The sequence below is a fragment of the Astatotilapia calliptera genome, chromosome 23 (assembly GCF_964374335.1).
Source record: "Astatotilapia calliptera chromosome 23, fAstCal68.1, whole genome shotgun sequence".
In the NCBI taxonomy this organism is placed as follows: Eukaryota; Metazoa; Chordata; class Actinopteri; order Cichliformes; family Cichlidae; genus Astatotilapia; species Astatotilapia calliptera.
In genome coordinates this window covers 34,558,466-34,580,166 of record NC_137443.1, presented here as the reverse complement: position 1 = coordinate 34,580,166, position 21,701 = coordinate 34,558,466, and the positions used below count along the sequence as shown (strand labels likewise).

Here is a 21,701-nt window from a genome sequence, read left to right as displayed (position 1 = left end):
TGAATATTATAATATGTATTTAGGGGTGGGCGATATAAACGATATACGATAGAAATGATATAAATTTGGCCAACGATAGAGACTTTGACTATACCGCTCTATCGCGATAGCGCATGTTGATGATGTCATCAAGCTGCGCCTGTTTTGGTCGAAAGCATCGCAGCAGCTAAAACCATTATCATCTGCAAATTATGGCGGGCGACAGTCATAGCAAAGAGATGAAGCACTTTTGAAATATGGGGAAAGCCAAAAACTTCGCTTCCTCCACTTCCGTAACATTGATTCATTAATGTTGAATTCTCTCGCAGCTGTTCTATTCCCATGTTGTTGCACTATATTAATAACCAACCTCGTATTGTTGATGAATAATCTCAGTTGTTCTCCTGACTGAAGTTTGGCCCGTGTATAGCATCCTGCTATGCGATTGCATTTGTCCCTGACCACCAGAATCCCTCACGTTCACTTTTATCGAGTGGAAAAAAAGTTGGCGTTCGTCCTCCAGCTTCACTGTGCTAATGTTATGCTAACATAGCTGTGTCGCTAGCAATCACGTAGCACAACATTATATACCAGGTAGTCCAACTTCAGTAACCCTGCAAACGTTTCCAGCATTTATGTTGGAAGTGGTAGCAGAGCTGTACGTTTTAATTAGTTTCAAAAGTCTCAGTCAGAAGATGGTATGAAATGTTTAGGTGTAAACTAGCGAGCTAACTCCCTGCTAACTTCTAACTCCGTTAAATTTAATAAATTCTGTTTTCATGGATGTTAAACTTAATTGTTACACCCGATAAAGCAGCAACGCTGATGATTTTATTAAAGATGAAAGAATTTAGACCGTTTTTAACTCTTAGTGTTCGTTTGACTTTGGGACCTGAAGCAGACGGCGTTTTGGACCCAGATTACTCCGCGAAGCTCCTCACTACGGCAGCCGTAATGCTCTGACAATCCATCAAGCAGTGCGGCTTACCAAAGTTGTACTAAAACATTTTTTAACAGATTTCTGCACGCAGAAATCAGTTCGAAGTCAGTAAGTAAAATCAGAATTCATACATAAGGCACACTCTCGATTTTTGAGAAAATTAAAGGATTTTAAGTGTGCCTTATAGTGTGGAAAATACGTTATACAGAAGAAAAGAATATATCACGATATATATCGTTACCGCACGTGCTTCAAATTATATCGCGATATGAATCTTAGGCCATATCGCCCAGCCCTATATGTATTATTACTATTATTGTATATATGTCTCAAAAAGTCATAAAAATCACAATGATGTAGAGGTCTCAAAGCTCATGTATCAAATAGGATTTGCTTGGCATTGCATAAAATAAGGAAACGCATAACAGGTTCCCTTAAAAGCAGAGGAACGTTGTGATGAAACATTCTTGTTTTTTGCATATATTCGAAAAATGAAGAGTCTTACATTCTTTTCAGAAACCTGCAGTTGCTTGATCTATTTTCCCGCTGCTTGCATGGTCTCTTTCTGCGGTATATTTTTGGTTTGTGCTTTGGGTTTGTTCTCTTTGGATTCAATAAGTACGATAAGAGCTGCAAAAAACCTCAGACAACCAGTAAAAAATGGATACTGCATACCCAGAGTGGCCTGACAACATTCCTGCAAACTGAGAGTGATCACAAAAGAATGAAGTGCTAAAAATAAGTAGAGGTAAAAGGGGGATTTCATTTTTCATGAGAGCAAATTAGTGTGTTGAGGAGGACGGTGAGGGAGAACGAGGAGATGATTCAGTGGGGAGGGGGGTGATGTGGTAATGTGCGAGGCACTCCTTCAAGGGATGAGTTTGCAGCATATGAAAAGAGATTCAGAATGACTTCACTTCAGTCCCGGCAAATAGGGGGAAAAAGCCACGGTGGAGGGATTATTCATTATTGACGAGTTCCTTCAAGGGACACTTTCAGACCTTCAATTTTTTGCATGATTTATCTTTGCCCCAAACACGGACATGTACTCGTTTTGTAGCGACAGAGCTAATCTTTTCCTTAATTCTAATTAAAGTCTGCCCCCCCCAAAAAAAACCCTAAAAAACCCCCAGCTTTGCTTCACATTAAACTTCCGCTCTGATTTCTCATTTCAAAGATCTTCCGCAGATCACAGCAGCTGATTACGTTTGATCAGCGAGCCTTTCGTTTCTCTCGGACGAGTTTTCCTTAAATTTGTCTCATCAACTAATTCTAAAGTTGGAAATTGAGCTTCAACTAGAGAGCTCTTCCATGTTTGTTTTGTTTTGAGGCGTTATATTTTTGGGAAAAGTAGGATTTCAGATTCAGAGAGGTCAGCAGCCTCTTATGAATTTTGTATATGAGCTGAAAGCGGTCGACTGGTAAAGAAGGCAGAAAGCTGGCTTGGTCGGTATGGGAATAGAAGCGAGATGGACATTAGTGGAATCCATTAGGTTTGAGAGAAACCTCGTCTTTCTATTCATGGAAGCAGGAAGCAAACAGAAATATTTGTCAGAATTTATAAAGACTCTCTGCTAAGCTAACATCCTTCACTCTTCACCTCTAGTGTTACAGTTCTTCTTAGCTAAGAGGAAAAAAAAAATTCAAGCTCAGATCATACACCCTTTACCATGTATAATTCATACGTGTCAAGCGCTGCATTAACCTTGCAAAGGGGCAGCGCATCCGGATGGATGTCAGCGGGAGAAGGTCAGGGTTTAGCTAATGGTGGTGTGTTGCTGATTGACAGTAAACACTCGCAACTTGTACAGAGCCAAATTTTGCCAAGACAAGCAAAATGCATAATTAAACTTCAAAGGAGCTTGCAAAGAAAAGCGTCTGGACTTCTTTAAGTTGCTTGAAGACGTTTCACCTCTCATCCGAGAAGCTTCTTCAGTTCTAAGGTCAAATGGTGGAGAGTCCCAGATATAAACCTAGTGGGAGTGACCCCCCACAGAGGGACAAAAGGACCCCCTGATGATCCTCTAATCGCCTGAGCCAAGGTGGGAAACTGGGCGTGGGTCCCAATCAGCCAGAGTTTCGGGTGTGTTCATTGTGAACCTGGCCCCCCCTTATCATGCGAATTCCTGAGGTCAGATGGCCCAGGATGTGAGTGGGCGTTAAGGCGTCTGGGAAGGGATCTCTCCACCATTTGACCTTAGAACTGAAGAAGCTTCTCGGATGAGAGGTGAAACGTCTTCAAGCAACTTAAAGAAGTCCAGACGCTTTTCTTTGCAAGCTCCTTTGACTACGATGACCTGGATGACTGAGAACCTTCACAGACACAATTAAACTTCACTTCTCCATAAACATCTGTATGTACAAACGGATGAAGAGGAAGGAACTGCACAAGCAATTGCTGAGAAAGAAGAAGTGATTTAAATCAGGCGTACGAACAGGATGGAATATGGAGACTGCAGTCAGAGTGGCAGTTGTTCAGCATCAGGCAAATCCTCAGCTGTGTGGCTGTGTCCCACCTTCACCTACCTACAGACCCGTGTGTTGCTCTAGCGTTAACAGTTGGGTACTTTTCCCTCGTCTATGGAGGGCAGAGACACAGCACGAAAACCAGTCCTCTTCCCCAAACAGCCACAGGGACAACTCCTTGATATGTTGATATATGTTGTGTTTGTATGAAAGTAAATTTACAAAGCTGGAGGAGTTAAAAAGGAGATTGAAGTGGGCCAAAACAACAAACAAATCAATGGTCCATAAGGGTCATATGGGACGCACACGCACCCAAAAAAACAGTCATCCAACAAGTCGTAAATCTACATGATTAAAACACAATTCTAAATTTTAGAATCTTTTCTCATAAGCTTGTGAATTTGTTCTTGGAAAACAGGGATTTTCCTTTTTAAGTTTAAGATTTTTTTCCTTATAAAGTCTTGTTTTTTGTCCTCACAAGTTTGGCCATTAGTCTTTTACATTTATGGGTTTTTTCTTGCTTTTTTCCCCCTTAATTCATTATTTTTATTAATATTTTTAAACCTTCAATGGCCCTCATATATTATCAAGTACCAAACCAAAAAACTAGAACATATCTCCCTAGCTAAAATAAACAGGAAGACATCATTAAAAGTAAACAGTGGCTCACGAACACAGCGTACAGCAAGATGTGGCTGTTTTGGATGAAGAAGACCAAATCCCTGCCCTGAGGTGTTAACATATATATGTCATCAAACAGGAGCCACTCATCTGCGAGCTAGAATTTACCACCCAGATCACACCAGCGTACCTGCATATGAAGCAGTTGTATCTGCTTCATATGTTCAGACAGTTGTTGGCGTAAACACAGAAGCCACACCCACCTGCTGTTTAACCCTTTGTTTATTGAAGGACATGCTGTTTGAATGGGTGTGAATGCACTCTGAACCTTGTGAGACGTGTGGTTTCTAACAGAAAGTCAGACAAAATAATAGTTTCTTGCATTTTTCATTTTCTTTTTGGTCCAGTGCTTTTCTTCTTGTTGTTAGTTTGTTTCATGTATGAAATAAATAATTGGTGGGGACGAGGGGGAAGCTTGCTTAAATGGTTGAAGTAAAGTTTAGCACTGGTGTATAATCTGTGAAAAGCCAGATGAAAGCAGTAAGTGACACAGGCAGACGGAGAATTAAGGAAAACTACTTTTGTAATGGCAGGAATGGCCATAGCTTAAATGTACAGTGGAATTTTTTTTCCCTGAAGAAGTTGAGCTTGAAGGCCAAAGCTTCTACCTCTAAAAACGGAGGAACAGTAGCACAACCGTCGTGTCGAGAATGTAAAGCAGTAATGATGCTGGAAACATACAGCCAATCCATTAAATGCTTTCTAAGTAAGAGGAGTATTTTAAATTGTCTTGAGTTGCTGTCTAATGCAAAGAGCTGAAGAAAAGTGTTATATAATCACATATATATGAACTTGAGAGGATTCCTGCAGTTGCTTCTTGGAATTTAGTAGGCCAAGTTTAGCAACAGTGAACAGCAGCAGGGTCCATTTACATCTCTAGTAAAGTGAAGAGTTGTGCTAATGTACTCAAAGTTTGTATATTGACATTTCTGTGTGTGTGTGTGTGTGTGTGTGTGTGTGTGTGTGTGTGTGTGTGTGTGTGTGTGTGTGTGTGTGTGTGTGTGTGTGTGTGTGTGTGTGTGTGTGTGTCACGGTTCCGGTGGATGTCTGATAAAAGGTTAAAAAAAACAAAGCTGTAAACTGAACAGGTGTTTTGGGCTTCTTCCGTAGGTGGAGAACTGGTGTCCTCGTCTGCCCTGGCGAGCCAAGACCCTGAATGAAGAAATGGACCAGAGAGGCCAGGTGAGAGAAAAACAGCACACATCTCCTGTTAACTGTAAACTGAAAACACAATGGACCGTTGAACTACTTCAGCTGCCCTTCGAGATGAACCTTTCAGAGGCTCTCACATCACGAGCTACTGCTCAGACAGGAGAGATAATAGTCTCCCCTCGCTACTAACCCCTCGTGTTGTTATAAAAATAGGCTTGTGTGAGAGTAACCAGTTGCAGTTGCTCACTATTAAAAAAAATCTACTTGGTCGGCCTATATCTATTAGGCACCGTTATGCCGGGGTTGTTCGGGTGTCGCATTACAACACAGATGCCATAGCTGTGGTCCATTTAACTGAATGGATTTCATGGATACTTGTATGCGTGATGGCAAGTTTTATCATTAGGATTAATTTTCCTTACATGTTTAGACCTACTCCATTATGCTTCATTTATAGGATATTTCATATTAAGAAATAAGGGGTTTCTGTATGCAGGTAGAGCAGGTCATCGGTTAAACAGAACGTTGGCAGTTTGATCGCTGGCTGCTCCAGCATGGTTGCCGAAGTACTCTCAGGCAAGTTACTGAACCAATACTGATGATCTGTTCCTTTTAGCTGACCTCATTTTGTCAGATAGGCTCTATTGAAATGAATGGCTAGTAAAATTAAGCACACATGTGGTCAAATGTATAAGTGTGATACATATGCAAAAAACAGGAAATCGGGAAGCAGGCAAATGCTTTTTTTCTCTTCAGCACTGTATATCAGTTGCTTAGCGTTAGCCGCAGAGCAGACAGTAATATACATTAAAATACTAAGAACTGGTAGTCAGGTGAAAGCAAGTCTCATAACAATAAAAAACTGTCCACCAATAGCTAACATTTTAAAATGTTTGCTTTTCAAGCTGCCTTTACAACCAATCAAAGTAAAATCGAGCCAGCGAATGAGCAAACGGGCTGAGCTGAACTGTAAACATACCTCGATAGCTTATGATAGCTTATGCTATCGAGGTATGTTTAGCCTCTAGAAGACGAAAGCCGGAGTGATGGAACCATGGGTCAAATCTGAAATAATGATCTTGCATCTGTGCCAATGCGGTAGCTCAGTCAAATCCCACTTACAGAGCTTGCTTGCTGGCTTGTACAAAGTCTACTGTATCTTCCCCCTCCCCCTGCCTTTTCCTCTGCTTTGGGTGAATCGATATTAAGCGCTCTTCATCCCCCTCTCTGGAAGCATCAACAGCACTGACCCATCAGTAGCGGGGACATGCCATTTGACAGGCTTTGGAGTTTTTAATTCAGGCACAGATTTTAATAGCTTCAATCCGTGCAAGCGATTTCCTGTCGTGATGAGGAATGCTAATGCCTCGCTACAACCTTGTTTCAGCCACCTTAGCAGCTAGTAATGGCACTGTGGTTTCTCCTTAGCACTCTATCTTTCTCCCACTAGTGCCGCCTCACTCACAGCTTCACTTCTTTTCCTAAAAATTATATTCAGGTTTGTTTATATCGCACCTAATTATAACAACAGTCGCCTGAAGGCACTTTATACTGGAAGGGAAAGACCCTTCAGCGTTCTGGAGAAAACCAGCACTTGGCGACAGTGGGAAGGAAAAACTGGCTTCTAACAGGAAGAAACTTCCTGCAGATCCAGGCTCAGGGAGGGGCAGCCATCTGCTGTAACTGGTTGAGGGTTAAGAGGGAAAAGGGAAAGAAAGACGAGAGCGGAGGGAGATGTGACAAAGCACATTACTCTGCTCAGCGTCATATTCAGATGAGACGGGGTGATATTTGAATGTGTTTACACTATTTCCCTTTCCGTGGCCGTCTGTGACCTCACGTTTATTTCCATCCTTCAGCTTGACTAGCAGTTAGTCAGCAGTCTCACAACAGAGGCAAGATTACTAACATGCAGATAGACGTTTCACAGCATGAGCCGCTTTGCTTCACAACCTTTTTATTAAACATTTAGTTGATGACGATGTCCCGTCTCTTGAAATCTGTGCCCCCAGAAAAAAAGTAGCAGTGATCCTTCTTTGTGCTTTGTATGTCTCTTCTGTGGGAATCATCAAACCCTGCACAGCTAAGCCTTCTTCCTCTTCTCCCTTTAGACATTTGTTTGTAACAGGGAGCACTTGGCGCTCCAAATGTTTCAGCACCTGATGTTCCCGTAACCATAACTACAGTATAGTGCTTTCTCAATTCACTATATGTACTTATAACTCACTGTATAAGATTTTTGTTTCTTTTTTAAAAAAAAAAAAAAAAGGACAAATAGGGCACATTAAAGCCCAGATTCACCAGTCATTCATCCACCCCCCTATTCCGCAGACCAGCTCCGCCTTTCTGTCTCCATCCGTTTAATCCATCTGCCGATCCAAGGAGATACAATGCGAGACTCAGTCACTTTGGATAAACCTTTTAATCGTAGCTACACAGTGCTGGGGTTGAGCTGGGGATCTTGTATTAGTGGAGCTCACTCCAAGAAAACAAGGCTTTGGCAACTTGGAAGGCAATATTGCAAATTCTGAATTACATTAGATAAAATTTTAAAGATTGCTTTGGGATTTTCTTGCAGCAGGAGAACCAAGCAGCCATGAAGAAACACAAGTGAAGCAGATAACAAAGTGAACATAATCACTGTCTTGATGAGAGATTTTAAAGAAGTTGATATTCATGTTTTCTGTGGACCAACACGCGCACGTTATCAGATTACAGTCGCTGTACTTGTGTCCACGTTTCCACACAGGCGGAGATCCGGACCAGTTTCGAGGAGCTTTACCGGATGATGTCACAACGGGAGGAGTTCCGCTGGATGATGCTGAGAATCAAACGGATGGCCGAGCCGTGGGTCAGCGCCATCCGCTCGCTGGCTGCAAAGCAGAACCTGGGCAAGCGGCGGAAGAAGAAGGTGGGCATGACAGATGATGATGTAGTTTGCCGGAGCTTTTGTCCACTCAGGTTTTGTTTTCAGGGACGAAAAGAAGCTGTTTGTTTTTTGTGCTACAGTTGTTTTGTAAAGAGTAACTGCAGGCTCCGACATAAATGTGTCACTTCCTCTCTGCCAGGAAAGGCCCTCTAGACAGCGTTCAGAGTAATGGATGAAAAGCTTTTGTGAGCTCAGTGTCCTGTTTGTGTATTATATGTAGAAGATGGAGGCACAATACCAAAGTATGCAGTGAAACTCCCAAGTTTAGTCAGCTAAAAGGGAAGACTGGTGCTTTTCAGAAAAATATTCTAGCTGAATAAGTGAAATGTTAATATTTATCTACCTAAAAGTCAGCAGGATGCAGCTTTTTTTTTTAGCTTTCAACCAGCCAGTTGAAATGAATGCACCACCTTTATGTATACCAATACCGATATACACCCAAACACACTTTGACACACTTGTAGACCGCCTCACTTCTGCTCAGAGAAGAGCTGATGCTGGGAAAGGACTGACACAGATATTCCATTGTGTCCCAAGCTAGAAGCTGCTCCCAGCTCTGAATAACTGCACACTTCCCTTGGCCCTTCTGAATAATTCACATCGTGCTCCCTTGATACCGTGGTGCTGAAGTGAGGCAGCGTCCCCTTCATGTGAAACTCAAGAGTACAAGAAACAAGAAATCTCACGATCTTACCCGGCCGTTGCTTTTTTCCACCCACTTTGTTGAATCTGTTCAGTCTCTAATGAGACAAAGAACAGTTTCTCGTGATAATTTCAGCTTCTGATTTGTTCAGGAATTCACACTGTCAGCAGTGAAATGTGTGTTGGTCACTTCAAACAAAGCCTTCTATTACTTTCAGCTCCCACTGTGGAACACTATGTTCCCGCTCGGCAGCTGAAAACCATCCTGTGTGTTCATGTTTTACTTAAGTTGTGTGCGTTTTCTCAGCATGTGACACTGCTCACCTGTCAGCATAGGAAAAACTAGAACTGCTTTTACAGCAAAACCTCTTATTATAATGAGCACTGTAAACATTTTGCACTCTTAATAATCTAACCAGTTATTTTAGATAGGAAACCAGTAACGTGTCTTTTATTTGTCCACTCTTCTTGTGGGCTACGGTGGCTCAAAACAGTCAAAACAAGAAAGAAAGAAATGGCTCAGTCACTGCTGTCTAGGGCTGGGCCATATTATACCGTTCACGGTAATACCGGTATAATGTTAGGCAACGATAGGAAAATGAAATATCGCGATAGAATATGAGTAACACGCGCATGCGCAGTGCCTTTGTTTTCATACGCACATGGCCAATTGTTGAGTGAAACAGATGAACCAGAATTGGTTTGTAAAAATGGTCCAACTTCAGTGATGTGGAACTGGTTTGGTGTTTGTCCATCAGATACACAACAAAGCACATTTTTTTGCAGAACATGCAAGCGGCCGTTGTTATTGTCGTATTTGTCGGACTAAGATGCTCTTAAATCTGGGAGTAATCTGGGTCCTAAACTCCGTATGCTTCTGGTCAAACGAACACTGCAGCATCACTGAGAGTTAAAAACTTCTTTCATCTTTAATAAAACGATCAGCATTGCTGCTTTACCAGGTGTAACTATGAAGTTTAACTTCCAGGCATCCATGAAAACAAAATTTATTACATTTAACGGAGTTAGAAGTTAGCAGGAAACTAGCGGAAGTTAGCTCGTTAGTTTCGCTAGTTACCTAAGCATGATATAGCATGTTCTGACTGAGAGATTTCTGAAAAAACTCGAACGTACAGCTCTGCTATCACTTCCAACATAAATGAAGACAGGAAACTAAACAGCAGTGACGTTTGTAGGGTTACTGAAGTTGGGCTAGCTGGTATATAATGATGTGCTACGTGATCGCTAGCGACACAGCTATGTTAGCATAACATAAACAGTGAAGCTGGAGGACGAACACTAACACTTTTCCACTTATAAAAGTTAACGTTAAGGTTCCTGATAGTTAGAGACAAATGCAATCGCATGGCAGGATGCTGTAAACGGACCAAACTTCAGTCAGGAGAACAACTGAGATAATCCATCCACAATATGAGGTTAGTCATTAATATACTGCAACAACATGGGAATAGAGCAGCTGCCAGAGAATTCAACATTAATGAATCAATGGTACAGAAGTGGAGGAAGCAAGAAGAATGAGTTTAATAAAGTTTGATTTATCTGACTGCTTTGTTTCGCTTAATGTGCCTTATAATCCCGTGCACCTTATGGTCCGAAAAATACGTACTGCACACTGCAGTTTAATGTTGCAAAGCACCTCTTTTTAACTTCAGTGGATATTATACATGGTTATGCTCAGGATATGTCAGCCCATTTCTACTGGAAATGTCTTTTGGTTAAACTTTCAGCAAGGAATTTGCATTTGCACTGTTACATTTTTATAAAGCTTTAATGTACATAAAAACCAGCTTCTTGTTTAAGTGAAAATAAATGGAAGGTTGTCTTTTTGCGCTAGTAATGTTGTGGAGTTGTATTTTGTCTCGCATCAATTATATCGTCGGTTATATCGTTATCGCAAATTTTCAAATATATATCGTGATAAGTATTTTTGGCCATATCGCCCTGCTCTACTGCTGTCTTTCATAAACTTTATGATCGCCCTTTTATTCCACATTCACAAACATTAAAAAGTATTCTCATCTTCTAAATGAAAAGCTGCGCTACATTAGTTCCTGCACTTACTTTTTATTTTCCTATTTTCTCCTCCATCAGATCCTGGTCCATCTTGGTCTGCTGACCAAGGAGTCAGGCTTCAAGATTGCAGAAAATGCTTTCAGTGGGGGCCCACTGGGGGAGCTGGTCCAGTGGAGTGACCTCATAACCACATTGTACCTGCTGGGCCACAACATTCGCATCTCTGCTTCCCTCAATGAGCTCAAAGAGTAAGATTATTATTATTATTAAACTGTCTATTTAAGGTGGACTGATGTTAAGAACACTCGTGTGGAGGATGATCGTTCATAAATAATTGAGTAAAAGGCAGCTATATGGGTATAATTCTCTGTATAGTCAAACCAACACCTTTAACATTAGTATTAATCTTATTTACAAAGTGTAAACTTATTTAAAACTCCTGTAGTAGCTCACATTATGAACTGTCAGCAGTCTGACTAAACAAAGTTGTTTGTCTTTTTCTATTATAATGATGATGATGATGATGATGATGATGATGATGATGATGGTAAGACAAAATTTCCAAACCAAATCACAATCCTTAATCCTGAGTTTGACAGATTCCTTTCTCTGTTGTATACGTGCTTGGCTTTGATCAATGGCCTGCCTAGTAAAATTAAATGCAGTGGCTGCCTGCTGACTAGTTTGACATGTGGATCAATTTGCTGAATCAGAGTTGTTGTTTTTCTTTTTTCTACAGGATCATGCGAAAGGTTATGGGAAACAAATCCAGCTGCCCCACGCAGGGCGATAAAGTGGTAGAGCTTATATACATCGACATCGTGGGTCTGACCCAGTTTAAGAAGACTCTGGGGCCTTCCTGGGTCCACTACCAGTAAGTATATTTGTATTTTACATTTGAAGGCCATTAAACTTCATTTTCTACATCACCTTGTGTTGACTGTCAGGTTTCTACATGAACGTAAACACTGTGGGATTTGGATCCAGGATTTACATCCATATGGCTCGTTCCATCCTTGGCTACAAAGGCCGAAGTGTTTTGCACCACCATGTCGCAAACATGCTTTTTAATCCAGTAAAGCTGGGCCTTTTAACCAACCTCAAGTGGACATTAGAGGAACTGCAGCAGTTTTGGGCACTTCCAAGTTAGAGGTTGCCTTTGGCGTACACCTAGGCAGATTGATAATCTTGGAGGTGCCAGAAGGAAGAAGATTATTTCCTTTTAAAATTTCTTGACTTGCTAAGCTCCAGAAGTTTAGAAGCTGCTAGCTTGCTAGCTTCCTAAGTAGTGTTTTCCAGTAATGCATTATAATTTGTAAAAAAAAAAAATCATTCCAGAGTATACATATGTGTTATATGTTGTGAATGGTAAGACTATTTCAAACACGACTAGAAATCTTGGAGAAAAACATGTATTACAGTAGAATATTTAGTGTACAAATTTAAAAGCTGCTAGCTTACTACCTTGCTAGCTTGTGTCCTTAAATAATATATTGTGATTTCTAAAAATCATTCATAAGTAGGGATGGGTATCGTTTAGGTTTTATCTGATACCGGTGCCAAACCGGTACTTTTGAAACGGTGCCGGTGCTTAAACAGTGCTCGAACCGGTGCTTAAAGAATGGAGAAGACAAACTTTGTCCAAAAACCTCTTATGTTTTTATTTTTTAGCAGTCTCTTTTTTCTGCAAAATGATAACCAAGTTAGCCTTTTCTGTTGATACAACATGAAGGGAGTATCTGCCATCAAACAAGAAGACAGCCGCATGTAACTACAACAGTGTTTGCTAGTTCACCTTACATGCATTAATGTAATAACGTGGTTAGCCTACTCAACGTAAATTACACACGAACAACATTAAGCTACTCGCCCAGAAAAGAACGGCTGCTGCTGCCATCATCATCCGTCATCATTTCTGCTACACTGACAGGGCTAGGGGCCAGGACTCTCCTCTTCGGGTTCTTGGGGGATGTTGCTAACTCGGGTCCGATAACAGGCAACCCACCCACAGTAGATGTGCTCGGTGTGAGGTCTTGCAGCAAGCTATCAAATACGGTGCATTTCTCGGCTTTTAAAAAAACGCTATGCGTCAGCAGGTGTTTCTTCAGATTCGAGGAGTTACCTCCTTTGCACAGTATCAGCTTAAAGCACTTGTTGCAGGCTGCTGAGTTTGCATCTTTTGCTGTGAAGTACAGCCAGACTTTTGACCGCTTCGCCATGGGCATTTTTAATCTGTAGCTCTGCTCTAAAAGAACGTACATATCTGGGCCCGCTTACTATCCTTGGAAAGGTAAAATGATTGGCTAGAATCCAAAGTGTATGACTTCTCTAGAAAAAAAACACTGAAATAAAGCACCAGAATGTGCGCTGCTTTTCGGTCTGGTTACTACCGTTTATGTCAGAACCGGTGCAATTACGGCACCGAATATCGGTACCGATCCTTCATAAGTAGAGATGTCTGATGTATTACAGTTAAATATTTACTTTCAGAAGTTTAAAAGTTGCTAGCTTGCTAACTTATATTATGATTTCTAACAATCATCCCAAAGTAAGACATAAAACAGCATGCTTGTGTGTTGGCTCAGCGGGCTTAATATTAATGAGAAAATAAAATCGGTCACATTAAACAGCTAGATTTCATGTCATTTACTTTGTTATAGCTATCAGTTAAATATCATGTATAGCTATCGAGGGCTCTCATATCATTTCTCTTTCCTCATGTAAAAATCTGGACACCACTGCTGCCAACTGTGGCTGCCAGCAGCTTCCCTCACGTAGGCACATGTCGCTGGGTCGAGGTTTGTCTGGCACTCGTTGTGACAAAGAGTCTATTTTCTGCTCATACATTGCCACAATTTCCCAAAAGGCCCAAGGAGCTGTTGTTCATGATGTTGTGACCAATTCTATTCTGTCTCCCCAACTGCTCCACTGAGGACTGTAGATTAGGCCTTCCCGGTTTGTTTTGAAAAGAGCCTCCTGTCAGCGCCGACTGACAGGAAAAAAGAAGGAACAATAACTCTGGGGCAGTAATAGCTCTGTCGGTTCCTCCTGCTTGTCACCAGGTTTTGTTTGTGTGAGACTGAACACTTTAACCTGCATCCGCTCACTTTATGCCCTGAGGAAATTGGCTTAGCCTCAGGTATAATTAAGGTCCAGATGATGTTATTGGTGTTAATTCTCCCACCATTATTGAACAGTTATGTCAAAGCGCTTTGTGTCACTGTATAGTGTAACCTTAGAGTCTGGGAAATAATATCTCTTCCTTTTAAGGCCTGAGAATCCCACAATCCCTTTTATTTTCTTTATATTCATGCAGGGAGGTACCCGATGTACAGAAGAAGCCAGATTTGTTTTTTGTTTTTCATTTAAGACCCCAAATTCTTAAAAGCAATAAACTCTAATAATAACACATATTTTTTTTGTGTGATGGGACAAAGCAAACAAGTCTGTCCAAGCTGTTTGTGATTGCTGTTTTGTTATTCCTGCCATCAGTCTTTATGTTTCATACTACTCTGTAATGAAAATACTCCAAGTTGTTATTTTCTTGGTAAAAACTAGAACAGGTGTTTGCCTATCGTTCAATTTAATTTAATACTTTCATCGCCTTGCTTAATCAGACACGCTTCCAGGGATCTAGTGGTTAACACGTTCGCTCCAGGTCACTGGTTTAGTTCCAGCTAGAGACATGGTTCCTCACTGGGGTTGTGTCACGAAGGGAGTCCAGCTTAAATCTCTGACAAATTAGACATGCAGAGCCACCTGCTGTAGTGAGCCCTGTGGCGAGGGAGCAGCCTGTTTATTCAAGCACAATATCTAATTCAATTTCATTTATAATGCAGCAAAACACAACAATAGTCGCTTCAAGGCACTTTATGTTGTAAGGTAAATACCTTTCAATAATAAAGAAAAAACCGCAGCGATCAGACTACCTGCTGTTAGCAAGCAGCTGGCAACAGTGCGAAGGAAAAACTCCCGTTTAACAGGAAGAAACAGCAGTCATCTGCCACAACTGTTTGGGGTTGAGGTGAAAGACATGGGACAAAAGACTCAAGTCTTGATACAAGTATTTCCTGTTTCTTCCTTTGTTCAATTTATTTTGCCGTTTCTATTGTTTTGACAACTTTTTTTTTGTAGGCAAGTTTGTTTTTTTTGTGACTCATGCTGTTGTTTACCTTCTCTACTGTGTCAGTGCAGAGGTATGACTTGCAAGTCCTTAAATAGAAACATGTAGGTAATAGACGTTGACATTTTTGGCGTGCCATCGTAGCATTGTTCACACACAGCCACTGTCAAGAATTTGTGGTATCTATGGAAACATCTAGTCTTTAAATCGAGACTTAACAGGTTTTTCACATTTACTTCAGTTAACATTTGAAATGTAGACCTTACTGAGTCAAACTAACTCAACTTTGTGTTGAGTGAGACAATAAAGGCTGAGTCTAACAAAATATACCTTACAAGAATTTACCAAGACTGGCTGCAGGTCATAATCTTATCTCAGGACTGGGTTGCTAATGTTATCCTAATCTGATAACACTGTGTAACATCGAGGGACACAATCATAGACTGGGCGACAGCGTTGCATTTTGGTTTTTCTATCCTGATATCATTTGTAATGTTGTGTGTACAGCTTCAACACAGGTAGCTAAATTAAACTAAAATCAAACTAGTTGTCTTTCTTCTTACTAGGTCAGTTTGTAGCTTGTTTAGCATGTCAGAAATGTTATAGCGATTACTTTATGGCCTAATATTTAATGGATACAGTGAACTAAAGGATGAACTGAGCCTATGTTATTATAAAGGAACATTAATGGTTCACAGCCAGTGGGACCCCAAAATAATAACAATTAGTTAAGAGTGTTACAATTTTCACGTTTTTATTAGACAAACCATTAACTCATATCTCTGTTTATCATTCAGCTCTTGTGTTTAGCTTCAGGCATGTGCAGACCTGTAACAGACCGTCAGATAGATCAGCTGAAGACCAAATGTTTCACTGACTGTGTTTGTTGGATGTGTTTGTGTCGCATCTGAGATAACCATGATATGAGAGGAAACTGACATTTACTATAGCGATCATCATAATTTATTTATTTGGCTGGTGTTTATGGGGAAATCGGACTCATACTGTAAAAAACAAAAACAATAATAGCCCAGCTTGAAATAAAGCAGCGAGTATCACCAAGTACATACTTCTTCAGCTAAACAGCCTCATCTCCTGCCACATTATGACGCCCACAACTCACGGGCCACCGTTTTACAGCTCCAGCAGCACTACCCCATCTGTTAAGGGTATATCTACCAGGGACGGATGAGGGTTGTTTTCCTCTGGAGTGACTAGAGATAGCATGTGGGCATGTTGTTGTGCTGCTTTCATTTTAAAGTTTCCTCTTGGCGAATCTGTTTCCAACCTCCTCACTCTCCCAGGGTGTTTCACAGTTCACACAGCCAGCTGCACAGCGTCTGGGTGGGCGGAGAGGCAATCAGTGACTGAATCAAAGTCTGTGTGTGTGTGTGTGTGGTTGTGTGTCTTCCATATATGCACCTGGCTTCTTGTTATCATAGTTATTAATGCTGAGTTTTGTACCATGACCAAAAAGTGAAAGTCACTTAACTTTAGTTACCTCTGAGAAAATCCACCAGAACATAGCAGTCTAAAGAGGAAGGGGGGTTTAGTCAGTGGGGACAAGATTAGCAGCTTGATATTAATTTTTATGTTTTTCAATGATTTTTTTATGCCTAACTAATGAAAAATGAACCCAAATAATAGAGGTGGAAATACCCCACAATGCAATGTTACTATAATTTTTAACATTTTGCATTATTGTTAGTATTGCGGTAACTGCGGTAACACCAGTTTGTTGCCGGGCTAACACAGATACCACTTGCACTCACATTCACACCTATGGGCAATTTAGAAATACCAATTAACCTAACCCCAGTAACTCTGTGTCTTTGGACTGTGTGAGGAAGCTAGAGTACCCAAAGAGAACACACATGGACACGGGGAGAACCGTGCTGCCCTAATATAAAGTTAAGTTCTCAGTTAAGTTGTTTTTTTCCTGCAAAATTGTCTGGCATACCAACACTGTCACTAAATGTGACATAAGTGTTCCTATAAGACAGAGTCAGTCTGCTTTCAATCTGCCGTTGAATTGCGATTAGATGCAACATGTTTCTGATAATATAACAATTAACTGTGATACATCATCAACAATCACATATCTGTTGCTGTCTGCATAGACAGAAATTCACATTTAACTCAGATTCACATGGCTATTACAATTACATCTGGACTGATAGTTACATGTTGGAATTATGTCTGCATTCATAAAAAAACGTCTCTGGAGCGATTGCAGAAAGGTTGTTTCCTTTCAGGCAACCTGTGAAATCGCAATTAAAAGTGGCGAAAGTGTGCAATGCTATCAAGCTCTGGGCAACCATGTAGTCACCACAAGTTACAATCAGTCATAGAATGTGAAAAAATTCAATACAGTCAGCATGTAGCCACCAGTTGTTGTTTTTTTTAATGCTTTTGTTTTTGTTTGTTCATTTTTGTTGATACGAGGAAGCTGCTGTCCTATTTTTACTCGCGTGGTTGACCCGTTAGCTTTCTCTGAATTAGCAAGTAGCTTTGTCAAGCTGAGTGCGTCCAATATGTTTATGTTTAGCTCTAAAAAAATAAATAAATAAATAAATGACATGGCATTTGCTGAAATGCCAACTCGGGCTTAAAAACCAATGAATAACATCACATTGGCCACATCCATCTTTTCTATACAGTCTGTATCATTGACTCGATTTAGCCTCTGGGACCAATGATCGCTGTTTTGGAAACTTCTGTGTAGCTACCCGATATTGAAATAATGTATACGTGATATCTAAACCAACACTTCTTCTTTCATGTACCAGGCATTGTTTATAATGAGAACACTGAAGCAAATACATTTAAAAGAAGGTAATAAAAGCAGTGAGCCCCCCTCTTTTGCTTTCCACACAGACTGTTTACTTGCATGCAGGTGTAGTCTGCTGAGTCGTGACTCACACTACAACTGGAAACCAGAAAGCTTCTAGGGCCAAAACTGTTTCTTTCCTACAGATTCTCCATATTTATATGCAGATATCTGTTTGTGGAGATTAACTCCGTGCTGTGCATTCACTAAAGGTCAGGAAGTGCTTTACAATTCCCTCCCCTGGTTTTTGGTCTAATTAATCCCACACTGTGACCTTTAAGTCAGCCATGATGTTCCCTCACAGCCACACCTTCAGAACAAACCTCAGTATCATAGTCTGAGGATTTATATTTGTGATTTCATTTTCTTACATGGATGATATGTGTCTCAAGCGCTGACATGACAAAGACTGTTTTTAGCTTTTTAAAGCTCCAAATTTAAATATAGTGTCATTCAAAAGCTAACACAAAAACTTCAGCATTTATTTCTTGAGCTAAACACTACTATTAGTAAAGCCTTCTGTTTCTTCAGTAAGGTGGCTTAAATGGAAAGATTAGGAGTTCAAATGTTGACAAATTTTGAATCATGCTCTTTCTCAGTAGAGTAGCTTAACATGTCCCCTTTCAAATAAATAATTATGAGCTTGTTTCTGTGTGCTTCACTAAAAACAATGGGCAGGAACACAAATTGGTAATTTTAATTGCGTGCACTGTGCTGTTAGTGTATTGTTCTCTGGAAGATCAAGGGTGGATTTATGTGATTGATATTGTTTAATGTTACACAACGTGTGTGCATGCATACATCTGTGCATCTGACCGTCATTAAAACTTGTGTGTTTTTGTTTTGTTTTTCCACAGGTGCATGTTGCGGGTGCTGGATTCATTTGGGACTGAGCCAGAGTTCAACCACGCTCACTATGCCCAGTCCAAGGGCCACAAGACGCCCTGGGGGAAGTGGAACCTCAACCCGCAGCAGTTCAACACCATGTTTCGTAAGTCGGCAGATTTTAAGCACACCCGCTCTCTGCAAAGCCGACTGTTAACGGTCGCTGAGAGGACTAGAAAGCTGTAGCCATTTGATTGAATGCAGGATTTATAAAATAGTTAATGTAATGAAACCCATCATCTCTGAGCCAGCAGGATAATCATGTGCATCTAAGAATGTTAGTGTTTGAGAATAACACTGGTCTTCTTTACACTAAGACATGAAAGATTTCATCACCTCTCCAAGTGACCCACACTGCTGTTTAAATAAAGTCAAGCTGCCGTAGGAGGCCGCTTGCAACATAAATCAGTTTAACTGCTCAGCACTCCTGGCTGTGTCTACAGGTCAGTTAGATGTTGAAGTTTCTGTAAAAAGAAGAGGCATAAAACACGCTCTGAGCATCCAGGACAGTGCGAGTTAATGGAATCTCATCAAGCAGATTAGTAAGTAAGAGGTCAGGCACTCAGCTCTCCATTTTGCTGTGATTATGAATGTAGGACGTAGTGTGTGGATGCTATGGGTGTGTGTGTGTGTGTGTGTGTGTGTGTGTGTGTGTGTGTGTGTGTGTGTGTGTGTGTGTGTGTGTGTGTGTGTGTGTGTGTGTGTGTGTGTGTGTGTGTGTGTGTGTGTGTGTGGGTGGGCGCATCGCTCCTGCTGTGGGATCACTGTGTAACTGGAATCAGCCGCATTTGTTGAGACGGATGAGCGGCGGCAGGAAAGGGAGCCAGCATCCCCGGAGTACTGACCTTTTCCCCATAGCTAAGAGAAAGTGAAATGTTACCCCTACAAATCCTCCGTTTGCGAGGTGAGGCCTGGAGCTATCCAGAATGCCACTGCACCTGAATAGCTCATTGTGCACTGAATAGGGTATGTCTTTCTCATAAAACACTGGAGCCTTTGCACAAAATCCAGTCGAGAGTCGCTGGGTTAGATGATATCGCTGGTGAAACAAGTGCACAGCAGTTGGGCTGAGTGTTAAAACCACAGAATTGCCTCACTTCTAGACATGAGAGACAAGAACAACAACCCCCCCCCCCCCCCCCCCCCCCCCCCGCATTGTGCTGCATTACACCGGCTTTCAGGCTGAAGTCTGCTGTTTGAAACTTTGAACATTTAATATTTTCACATTATGCACACATTGTTTTTGCATATGGAGCTGCTGTTGCTCATCACGTTGTTTTAGCTTTACAGTTAGTGGCGTCGTCAGCTTCACATCGTTTCAGTGACTTTCTCAGCGTTCCTTTGGGTTATTATTTTTAGTTTATTTCTTTAAACCTTGAATTAAAATGAAGAAAGGTTCTAAAAAGTCTTATAGTTGCCCACATTTTCCTGTTGATATTAATTTCAGTTTTCCTGCATGAAAAGAAAGTAATGTAGGCTTAATACTAACTTGAAAGCCAAAACATTTGTGACCTTATTTTGACTTTTTCATTGTCTTAAAATGCTCTCTAAGAAGTACTGATTTTCACTGCTAAACATAATCTGTAACCATGGTGATTCAGATTAGCTCTTCAGAGTGTGAACACAGCTTCATAGCCCAACAGTCAGAACTCCTCTGAAATGGATTACTCGCATTTCTTGCTGTATCAAACTGTTTTTCCGTGTCACATATTGAAGGGAGATGTAACAGCGGAGTAATTGAGTTCGGCTCGATAATTTATGCTAGATTCGGATTGGTTCATTTATAAGGATAAATCATTGGCTAGGGGGGGATTGGGAGTGTGTGGCCTGTGGTCAATAAGACAAGACCAAATGAACTCATTAATCTATTTCAGAGTTGGGAAAGCAGAGAGAGTTTTCTAGTGTACAAATTGTATTCATATAGGCTGTGTATCCTAACACGAGTCATTAATAATCGGAAGATCTGAAGATTTGACGGAATAATTATGTAGATCAATGCAGCGCAAAAGAGTGACATTTGATTTGATTTCACTTTGTCAGGGAAAACTTGTGAAATTTGTCTCGCATCCCAGGATGTGCACCGTCTCACATAAATAACAAAAACACAACAGCTGCTGTGTTCAGCTAGCCAGGTAGCGGAGCAGCCTGTTATTAGGTGGGCGGGGCTTTGTCGCTCTATTAAAGAATAGAGAAAAAAGATGGAGGATGAAGTAATGAGATGAGCTGCGTTTGCTGTTTGGAAGTCTTTAGGTTTTAAAAAGACAGAGAGATGGGGAGGTTTTTTGTTTTTTCTGAAAGGCCTAACCAGCTTCTCCACAAGTAGCAACAGTGAGCCAAGTGAGGTGGTGATCCAGTGTTACGCAACGCCAACAGGTGTGTCCCCCCATGACGTATTCCCAGCTCTGCAGTGGAAAATGTAGCCAAAAGGAGTGTCATGTTTAAGTGCAGTGAGAGGAAAAAGTGGCAATACAACTTATCTGAATTCATGTTTGCAGGATTAGTGTCTTTCACGTGTAATTTATTCATGGATTCATCAGCTTAGAAATCCACATTTTTGTAAGTTACATAGGCCTGAAGTGACTGCAGATAGATTGAGTATAGCCAGGCTTTAGATCTCTTTTTTTCTGGGCTTAAATCACTTAACATTGCTGACGCTACTGGGGATTTTATTAATTGGTTAAACATTGCAAGGATAAGTAATTTGCATTGTTGAGCACATTTCTTGTTCTTGCTTAACAAAGCAAAAAGAAAGCCTTCAGATGCAGCGAGGTTCATCTATTCCTGTGTTGTGGTGATCCCTCAGATTTGCATTCACTATAATAGGTTCTTATCCACCGTATGTTCATGCCCAGTTTCCTTTGTGTTGCTCTGCTACCGAATGTTTAATCCTTCATGGAAATCATGATTAATACTGGTCAGAGGTCAAATGTAGCAGATGATAGCATTTATCTCTGAACCTCTGCCAACTACGTAATTGACCCTGATGTCTGCTTGGCCGGGAGTGCCCTGAGAGCATTGATTGATAATGGCGCTGCCACAC

The 21,701-nt window shown here is 40.9% G+C and overlaps 1 protein-coding gene across 3 annotated transcripts in view; it reads left to right on the top strand.

Moving 5' to 3' along the window:
• mgat5 (alpha-1,6-mannosylglycoprotein 6-beta-N-acetylglucosaminyltransferase) overlaps window positions 1–21,701 on the top strand; it is a 107,430-nt gene that overhangs the window by 50,092 nt on the left and 35,637 nt on the right. For all 3 annotated transcript variants that reach the window (XM_026157599.2, XM_080297881.1, XM_080297882.1), the window contains exons 6-10: window positions 5,177–5,248; window positions 7,968–8,129; window positions 10,902–11,071; window positions 11,563–11,697; window positions 18,634–18,767. In XM_026157599.2, the coding sequence (XP_026013384.1) occupies window positions 5,177–5,248; window positions 7,968–8,129; window positions 10,902–11,071; window positions 11,563–11,697; window positions 18,634–18,767 (673 nt within the window). The remainder of the gene's footprint in view (window positions 1–5,176; window positions 5,249–7,967; window positions 8,130–10,901; window positions 11,072–11,562; window positions 11,698–18,633; window positions 18,768–21,701) is intronic.